This window comes from Alexandromys fortis, unplaced genomic scaffold (genome assembly GCF_014885135.2).
Source record: "Alexandromys fortis isolate MF-2015 unplaced genomic scaffold, M_Fortis_MF-2015_v1.1 scaffold_10, whole genome shotgun sequence".
Taxonomy (NCBI): Eukaryota; Metazoa; Chordata; class Mammalia; order Rodentia; family Cricetidae; genus Alexandromys; species Alexandromys fortis.
In genome coordinates this window covers 10,355,633-10,365,503 of record NW_026067895.1, presented here as the reverse complement: position 1 = coordinate 10,365,503, position 9,871 = coordinate 10,355,633, and the positions used below count along the sequence as shown (strand labels likewise).

Genomic DNA, 9,871 nt, shown 5'->3' with positions numbered 1-9,871 from the left:
GAAATTCAAATACAACCATAAAACTACGTCGCTTTCCTGTGTTTGTCACAAGCACCGTCTCAACTGACCTGCTGGTGGAGTTCAGCCTTTCCTAAGATCTGTGCTGTGAGGCCACAGGAGGCAGCTCTGAGTGGGGGCATTTCTGGATGGGGCCTGTGCTATGGGACCGTGCTTTTGACATTTCAGAAGAGCAACAGAAAGATTGCTGTAGCCATGTCTAAGTAACTCCCATCACAGCCATCATCTCTTCGAACAATACTTCAAACACAGATACGTCAGACCATTTGGCCAAGGAGACCATGCCCTCCCTGTGCCTCAGCTCCCGTGCAGGCATGTGGACACCAGGGCCCCTCTTCTTCCCGGCCTCACAGCCACTGTCTCCATGCCTCCGTGTCCTCATCTGTCACACGGCGGGAATAATACTGAGTCTGAAATCCAGTACGCCAGTACGCTGCACAGGGCACCGTCTTAAAGACGCTGCAGAAGGGACACACGTTTGTAAGAGAAACACAAGGACAGGAAGTGGAGGAAGGGGAGGACAAAGGGGAGAGAGCAGTCAGGGAAAGTGGTTCCAAGGTGGGAGTGAACCCTAGCCCTTACTGTTGACCACTATGGACAAGGCTTGGAGGACGCACCCTGTCAGCGCCGCTCTGTCAGTAGGGACACTGGCACAGCCTCATCTGGGTCTCTTGCAGGGCTACATTCTTCATCAAAAGCCAGAATCATGTAAAGACTTAATTCTGTAAAATGGAGAGTTTTCCAAAGCCAAGATTCTGTGTAATACGGTCCAGGATATCTGCAGGCTAACGGCTGCAGAAACCTAACACTTCCCCGAGCACTGGTGAGACGAGAACAGAAATCATTTTGGAGGGGTCTTCTTATTCATTCACGAGAACATGAAGCATCCTGGGAGAGCCCCCACCTCCCACTCCCCCTCCGCCCCACGAGAACACACCCTGGTCATTCCTCTTCAGTGTGGAGATGACTGATCCCATGCTTTACAAGGAGAGTCTGACCTCCCCAAGGCAGTGCCCTGGGAAGCACCCCCCATTATTAGACGGTAGCCGGGTAGCTGGCTTTGTTAAACGCTGACATTTACACATGGGGTATGCTGGGGGGGCACCAGCGCTCAGTCTTGTCCAGATTGCCTTTGCAGGGTCTGCATTTCGTGGAGAAAGGAAAGGGACCTGAATATAAACAGCTCTGCTTGTCACCCGGAGCACATCAATGAGGTTCTACTGTTCTTTACGGCTCTTTAGGAGTTGCTGGTCCTCCAGTTTCATCCTCTCTGCTTGGTTTCCGTTCATTGAGAAGCACCTGCATCCTTTATTCCCAATTCAAAAATGACGACTATTTTTAAATGTTTAAAATGTGGAGGGTTTCTGGGCAGTGGTGGCACACGCCTTTAATTCCAGCACTCAGGAGGCAGAAGCAGGCGGATCTCTGTGAGTTCAAGGCCAGCCTGGTCTACAAGAGCTAGTTTCAGGACAGCCAGGGCTGTTCCACAGAGAAACCCTGTCTCAAAAAACAAACAAAAATATGGATAGTCTATCTTCCCCATTCAGCAGACCATGATGGCTAACTAATTTTGAAACTCCCAATGAACGGTACACATACACTTATATTCCATCAGGACGCCTGTTGGGCTAAATCTATGCCTTTCTTTAGGAAAGCAGTACTTCTACTTACACAACCCACTGCTCAACACCTGCCTATACAGGAAGGGGTAGAGGCAGGGTGATGGCCTTTGAGTCGACAGGAATGTAACACAGGGAAGTCAGTGTGGACAGGAGTGGCCCATGCTTTTACACATGGATCCATGTATGAAACCAGGTAAGCTGTTGTTACTGCATTCAGCTTCCCAGTTGAGGGAACCGGAGCTCTAAGATACCATAATTTGAGCCCTGCACTACTGGACCAGAGCTGAGGACCCAGACTAACCCTCCGCACCGCAGGGCTCTAGTCCCTTCCAGGCACCAGCTTCTGTAACATCTGCCAGTGAGTGCTCTATGCTCTTCAAAGCCAGGGCCAACAACAATCAGTCCAGTACTCTTTTCTGTCTTCTAAACACTGCGTGAGACACAATTGCCTTTTCTTAAGGGAGGGGAACAAGACAAGAGCCAGTGTTCTCTCCTGCAGACTGGGTCACATGGCTTGGGACAGAATACACAGAACAAGAGCCGCCCTTGGAGTCTCGAGACCACCTTCCACAGGACTATGCCAAACTGATGCACTTCCAGAACATTCTTCTCCACAAGGACTGCCAGTAACACCAGCACTATCCTTGAAGGCAGGAACTGGCTGTGATGCCACCTGACGCCTTTCACGGGGTTTGCCCTTCTTGACACTGGACCCCATCAGAACCTCACAACTTCCCAGGAAGAGCACCCACCCTCACCGTCTAGAGCAGAACTGAGCTTCTGGACACCGTCAAAAACCCCAAAACAGTCACGTGACCTCACAGTGCCCATGACCATGGCAACTCTTACAAAGGAAAACAATTACTAGGGTGGCCTACATTTTCAGAGGTTTAGTCCATGATCATCGTGGTGGGATACAATGACATGCAGGCAGACATAATGTCAGAGAAGGAGCTGAGAGTCCAGCATCTTGCAGGCAACAGGAAGTGGTCTCAGACACTGGGCAGTATAAGACCTCAAAGCCTGCCTCCATGGTGACACACTTCCTCCAACAAGACCACACCCACTCCAACAAGGCCACACCTTCTAACAGTGCCACTCTCTTTGGGGGTCATTTTCTTTTCAAACCATCACACCTTCTATAGCAAAACTGAGCGTCTTCACACTAGACCCGTCAAAATTTCACAAAAGTCATGTGACCTCACAGTGCCCACCCTCACCCTCGAAACAAGCCCTTGAGAAAGGACTGCTGTTGCTAAGGCTACACAGCTTCTCATGCACAGGCCCATTTTAACTGACCAGACGATTCTAGGCCCCCACATAGCAACTTTCAGCAGAAGGCCACTCGCCTCACATTGACGGTACCCAGGACAGAAAGACCCGAGGGCGCTTCCAAAGGGCAGCATAGTCTCTGCGCTCCCACCTGCCGAGTCGGGAGGTACCTCCAAGAGACCTTTCCCAGAAAGCACAACTCCACCACATAACACTGAACACATCACAGGTGACCGCACAATCATTCTGCCTACAGTCTGCTGCGTGGAGTAGAGCCATTCACTGTCAGTGAACGTGCAGGAGTCTGAGGCACCATTTCTCCTGTCTGTGCTGAGAGCATCCCAGAAGTTGATCCAAATCTTTAAAGTGTGTTTGTCTTTCCCAGTTGATACAAACCTCACTGCAGGTGTTAATCTGCCTGCTAAGACCTTATAATAAAGAGAGCAACGTGTAGGAAAAGCGCCTCTTTACAGATGCTACCTGTGTGCGATGGGGCACAGTAAAGTAAGTATCAACACAGATGCCCCATGATATGGTTAAGGTTTTATTGTACGTATGAGAGCAGAGAGACAAAGAAGCAGATTGAATGTGGGCAGGGTTAGGGAAATAGGAAAGAAGAGTGGAGATAAGGAGATGGCAAGAAACAGAACAGAGAACAGTAAGAGAGTGAGTGGAGAAGAGGGAGGGGGAGGGGGGAGGGAGAGGGGGAGGGAGAGAGGGAAAGAGGGAGAGAATGAGAATAGTGAGAATTAGCTGGGTTATAAGAAGAATGAGTTCTGGAGGACGAAAGTCCCTGAGCTGAAGAGAGCTTAGGGTAGGTGAGCTAGTAAGAAGGGTTGCGATGCTAGCTCGGACTCTGAAAAGTATTAACATGTACTTGTGAAACTAAGGGAGCCTGGAGGCCAGCACGGGCTCTGGTATGCTGACAGAAATCACAGGTAGCCATATGTCCCTTCTGCCAGGTGAGGGAAATGGCTCCTTTCAGTAGACAGGAACCTGTTTCACAAGTTCCTGAGGAATGCTGACATTTACCTACCTGCCAGAAATCCTCCTATGGTCTGAATGGAGTTCATTTCTGGATATGCATACAGACTGCTTTTAACCTGACACTACTCACCTACAGCCACACGTACACCTAGAGAAACAGAGGCATGGCTGTGGCATCCCATGTCATCCTTTCTGGAGTGGCACCATTTCCCAGATGCTCCCGGTCACTTCCCACACACCCTCCATGTGTTGCTATGAACTGGGCACACTTTCTCCCACACCCGTCTTCTACTTGGGCAAATCACTGATTTCCACACTATATGGAGGGAAGGACCTGCGCTTTATTTACTTTTGAGTTTCTAATCTACTTTGATTAGATACTTTTATAGTATAATAAAGATGAATTACGAGAACCATAATTGAGAAAATTGGAAAACAAGTTAGTGTTGGTTAGAATATGGGGAAATGGGAGCCTTCACACTCTGATGGGAATGTAAGATAGAGCAGCTGCTAGGAGAACAGGTTAATGTGCCTCAAAATAAATAAATATAAAACTCCCACAAGACTTAGTAATTCCACTCTGGATGGTTTGGATCGACCTAAAAGGCCTTGTCTCAATGGTGGCACTATTGGGAGGTGGCAGAACTTGGAGGAGGCCGCAGGGTCTCATGGCGCAGGTCTGTCATTCTAAGGAGATAAGATGGCGTGTTCAAAACTTGGCTGGACTACTAAGTGAGTTCAAGGCCAGCCTGGGTTAGCCTGTCAAAACCCTGTAGCAGGGGCTGGAGAGATGGCTCAGCGGTTTAAGAGCACTGACTGCTCTTCCCGAGGACCCGAGTTCAAATCCCAGCGCCCACATGGCAGCTCACAACTGTCTGAAAATCCAGTTCCAGGGGATCTGACACCTTCACACCAATGCACAGAAAATAAAGCTAAATAAACCATAAAAAAAAAACCTGTAGCAAAAAGGATAGAAGAGGGATAGGGGTGCCTCTCAGTGATAGAGTGCTTGCTTGGCACTGCCTGACCTAAATTAAAGCCCAGTGGGAAGGACTTGCATCGCTGTTGAACAAGGTGCAGAACCCTAGCCTCTTCCTGTTCCGTTCTGTCACCTGGCTGACAAGTTGCGTACTTTTGCCATGTGGCTTCCCCGTCAAAAACCCAAAGCAATAGGCCACTCAGTGACAGATGGGGACCTCCAACACTGTGAGTCAAATCTAACCTTTACTCTTCGAAAGCTAGTAAATTCAGTCTTTTTTTTTTTTTTTTTTTTTTTTTTTTTTTGCTACAGTGACAAAAGCTGACAAATACGTATTTCTAGGTGTAAGTTCAGAAGAACTAAGAGCAGGAAATCAAATGGGCAGGCGAGAGAGTCATGCCAGCACTATCAATCCACAGAAGTCAAAGAGCAGCAATAATCCAAATTTCCATTAAGGAATGGATGAATAAGATATGACACATTCAAATCACAGGATACGATTCAGCCATAAAAACACAGGGAGTACAAATTCATGCTAAAGTGTGGATGAACCACGAAAACCTGAGGTAAAGAGAAAGGAATCTGACACCAAGGGCCATGTGTCACCTACTCCATTCGCACATGAAACATCAGGAGTCTGGACGCAGACAGCAGGTTAGCGCTTACCAGGGCTCAGGAAAGGAAGACTTGGAATAACTGCTTCACGGATGAGTTTCCTCCTCAGTGGGTAAACATGACGTAGAACCAGACAGAAGTGACAGTTGCCCCAACTCTACATAGCACTCTGACACTCACAATGCCCCAAAGGTACAGTTTCAGATGCCTCATAATTCTCTTATGTGAGGTGCAAGTGAATTTCTACAGCAACGAAAGATAAAAACTACAAGCTCACTAGACATCTAGTGGCTCTGTCAAGGAGCTACAGTCTCTCCTTATTCTCCATCCCCAGTAGGGAAAGGATCTTCAGACACGCCTGAGCTGCCACTCTGGAGGCCACTGGCCCTATTCCCTGGGTCCTTCTGTGCTGATTCATCTTAACTGGATCTGGAACCAACTAACAGACACACATCTAGATGGGTCTGTAAGAGTATTTCCCAGAAAGGCTGACTTCTGGCGGGGAGATCCTCCCCAGAGATAAGGAAATCCGAGAGAAGAGCTTTTTGCCTGACTGCCTTCACCTCTTGCTAGTGAGTGCATCCATCCGACAGCTGTCACTGCTACTGCTGCCCCTGCCCTTTGCTAACATGGAAACACATTTCCTCAGACTTTCAGCATGAACTAAACACCAGTGGCTGGCTGACTCTCCAGGAATCCTCCAGTGTGTAGCACCAGACGGGCAACCCCAGCTTTCCTGTTCTATGCCTGTCATTGGCACTGCTTGGCTTGGTTCACTGAAGTCTGTCTACACCTGACTTCTGAAACACCACCCACCTGCAGTCGCATTCACTTCACTGGTCAACCCATCTAACAATGCTCAAAACACTGCAGTCCCCAGGCTCAGGCCTCAGTCCTTTAAGCCCCCTATGCATAGGCTGAGAATATGCCACAGTGGTACAGCACCTGCCTAACAAGTGGGATCCTGGGTTTAACGCCCAGCATCTCACACACAAAAACAGTCAAGCGTGGCTGATACACATGTACAACCTCAGCTCCCACCTCACATACATCCCAACCATCACTTCAGGATGGGGAAAAGGTCCGCTCAGATCTTCTCCACAAAAAACAATAGAAACAAGGTGGCAGGGAGAGACTTTTGACACTTTTTCCACAACACTGAGTCTCATGTTGCCATCCACAGCAAATCCAGGGGACCACATTAAGCTCACAGCCATTTCTTTAGATACTAAGATTATCTGGGATGTGGAGAGGTGGGTAAAAAGCCGCTCCCTAGCTAAAAAGCTACTGGTATCTGATTGCTGCTTGAAGAAGGAAAATGAGATGTCTTTATAGATGTAGTGCCTGGTTTATCAACCACACTCCAGGGTAGGTCCTAACACAAACTAGACTCCAGGAGAGAGAGGAAGAGGGCGGGAGAGAGAGGAGGAGAGGGAGAAGAAGCTGGATGGATAAGAAGGTGGGAGATCTGGTGATGGAGGAAGGTCATTGGCTAATAAAGAAACTTCCTTGGCCCAGCCTTTAGGTGGGTGGAGTAAACAGAACAGAATGCTGGGAGGAAGAGGAAGTGAGCTCAGACGTAATGCAGCTCTGCTCTCTGAGGCACACGCAATAAAGCTCCGACCCAGGATGGACACAGGCTAGAATCTTCCCGGTTAAGCGCACCTTGGGGTGCTACACACATTGTTAGAAATGGGCTAGTCTAGGTGTGAGAGCTAGCCGAGAAAAGGCTAGATATAATGGGCCAAGCAGTGTTTAAAAGAATACAGTTTGTGTGTTGTTATTTCGGGGCATAAGCTAGCCTGGCGACCAGGAGCTGGGGCGGCCGGAACACAGCCCGCAGCTCTTACAACAATCTGGAAAGAGCGGTGTGATTTTCTTAAAGAATAATAATTTAAAGATCCCCAAAGCTCCTATGAAACACGCCCACAGAGAACGACGACTCCCCTGCTAGGTACCAACTCAGTTCCAGATACCCACCACAGAACCTACCACTTGCTTTGGCTTCTGAGTAGGAGGGGCCGTCCTCAAAGGTGAAGATCTGGGACACGCTCTGGCCCAGGTAGGAGGGAGGCCCATAGTATGAGTGCATCCTGTACTGGGAGCTCACGGGGTGACGGCTCTCCGTGCTCTTCATCTGCAGAAGAAAAATTAAAGGACACCTTTGTTATGGTTTGAATATGTAATGTTCCCCACTGGATCACATGCCCAAGGCCTGATCCCCAATGCATGGGACCAACTTGAGAAATTCTGGGACCATTCTGGAAATGGGACCTAACTGGAGGCAGTAGGCCTCCAGTGGTGGGGGCAGGCAGACTCTAGAGGAGAGCTTACGTGTGACCCCTCTAGTGTCTGTTTTTTTCTTCCTGTGCCCCACAAGGGGAGCTGCTCTGCTCTGACAGACACACTCCATACCGCAAAGTCAGCACAGGACAGAAACTCTGCACCTTATACATCTAGGTAGGGTCTTTCACTTAAACCCAGAGTTCACCAGGACAGCTACTCAAACTGGCCAGCTGCTCCAGGGATCCTCATCTCCGTCTCTTGATGATTGCATGTGGGTGTCCAGGCCTGCCCCGTATCTGTGCAGATGTGGGCATCTGAGCTCTGAACCTCACACTTTCATGGCAAGCATTTTACCCGCCGAGCGGTAATTTTCAGCCCATCTAAGCTTGGGCAGGTTATGGATTATTATTATTATGGATTCTGTAAGTGCTTCAGTAGAACTCCAGCACGAATGCTACAGGCTTCCCAGGAGCCAGTTACACAGTCGGAAAAATCCAGCCCTGGCCTAGCAGTCAGGACCAACTTTAAGTGCCAGGTGTCCATGGACTCTGAGTGCTGAGTCAGACACATCTCCCTCGGGTCTGACAATATCTAAAAGTCAGTTCTTCAAGGAAAATGGTTTTCAATATCTCCTTTATACAAAGCGATAGGACTTGAGCCACCAAGCTTTACAAAATGCTGCATCTTTCTTTAGCTATGGAAGTACACACAAACCCTGAAATAGTTAATATTCACTTCAGAGCAACACTCCACAAGTATTTTACTATAAATGACCAAAGAGGAACTAACTGGGGGTTTGCCAAGGCATCTCTTGGCAACAGCAAATGAATGGGCATGACTGTGTCCCAATAAAACTTTATTTATAAATATGTGGAAAAGTTCTCAGTCTTGTCTCTCACTGAAGTAAAAGAAAGACCTGATGCCTTGGTTCTACCCCTGAAAAATCTAATTCAACTCTATCGGGATGTGGCCTGGACCCGGAGTCTTTCCAAAGCTCTTTAAGTAATTCTAAAATGTCTCCAAGACTCTACAAATTACCAATATATATTCATACACCAGAGAAGAACAAGATCCCATGAAGTTAAAAAGTCAAGTCTGATAAGCAGATTGGCCGACAGCTGTCATCCCAGCATGCGCACTGCCCAGGAAGCTACACAGACAAATGGCATCCTTTCAAACAGCTCACAGGAAAATAAGTACCACTTCAAAACATACATATGTTTATTGTCCCCCACTTAATTCTTTATCTTTTCAGAAAGCATCAGAAACTGTGAACTTGAAATTGAGCTATTTGTATTCAATTACTCAGGTTTCCCAATGTCTCCATGAGATAAGAACAGAAGACTTCCAGCAAAATAAGAAGGGAGAAAAAGGATACTCCACTTGAGGTTATTAAAATGTGAGTTTACCAAGGTCATCGACTACATCCAACTCAGAAAGATGTGTCAGGGCTGAAGAGGTGGTTCAGCCATCAGAGAGAGGCTAAACTCAGAAGGAAAACTTAAGGCCACAACAAGCTATCTCCTCGAAAACCTGCACAGGAGGAAGGATTTGAGTCTCTAAGAACACAGAGCCCTCATAAACACAAAGTTAAAACTGAGTTGATGTTCATCCCAGAAGGTCTGGGGGCGCCTGCTCCCTTCTAATTTCAGACAGACAAGACAGACTGATGATAGACAGAAAGCACAGTACTCTGGCTTAGGCAGATGGATGGATAATGAAGCCTTTGAAATTTATTTGCTCTTAAACCAGTAGTTTTCATTTGGGGACAACCTGGTCCCTATGGGAAGATTGGATATCTGGAGACACGCTCAGTTGTCATACCTGGGAGCAAAGACAACCGCCTCAGGCATCTAGAGATAAAGGCCAGTGACACCGCTATCCTCCCACAGGGCCCATGGCAGTCCCCCTGACAATCAAGCATCCACCCCAACACCACAACAGTGCCAAGGTTGGGGAACCTGTTTCAAACTAATCTAATACCCTGAGGGCCCTTCCCTCCCCTCTGGGTGAAAGATAACCATAGCGGCAAACGGAGTAACTGTTCAGTTATGTACACATGCGCACGCGCATGAGCAAATTATAAAATGCT

General features: G+C 48.0%; 1 protein-coding gene across 1 annotated transcript in view; it reads right to left on the bottom strand.

Moving 5' to 3' along the window:
• Nucleotides 1-365: 365 nt before the first annotated feature.
• The window catches only part of Dmrt1 (doublesex and mab-3 related transcription factor 1), a 60,024-nt gene continuing 50,518 nt past the window's right edge, over nucleotides 366-9,871 (bottom strand). Inside the window, exons 4-6 of the mRNA XM_050160341.1 lie at nucleotides 7,486-7,630; nucleotides 6,057-6,117; nucleotides 366-477 (exon numbers count right to left, since the gene is read on the bottom strand). Of these exons, the coding sequence (XP_050016298.1) occupies nucleotides 366-477; nucleotides 6,057-6,117; nucleotides 7,486-7,630 (318 nt within the window). The remainder of the gene's footprint in view (nucleotides 478-6,056; nucleotides 6,118-7,485; nucleotides 7,631-9,871) is intronic.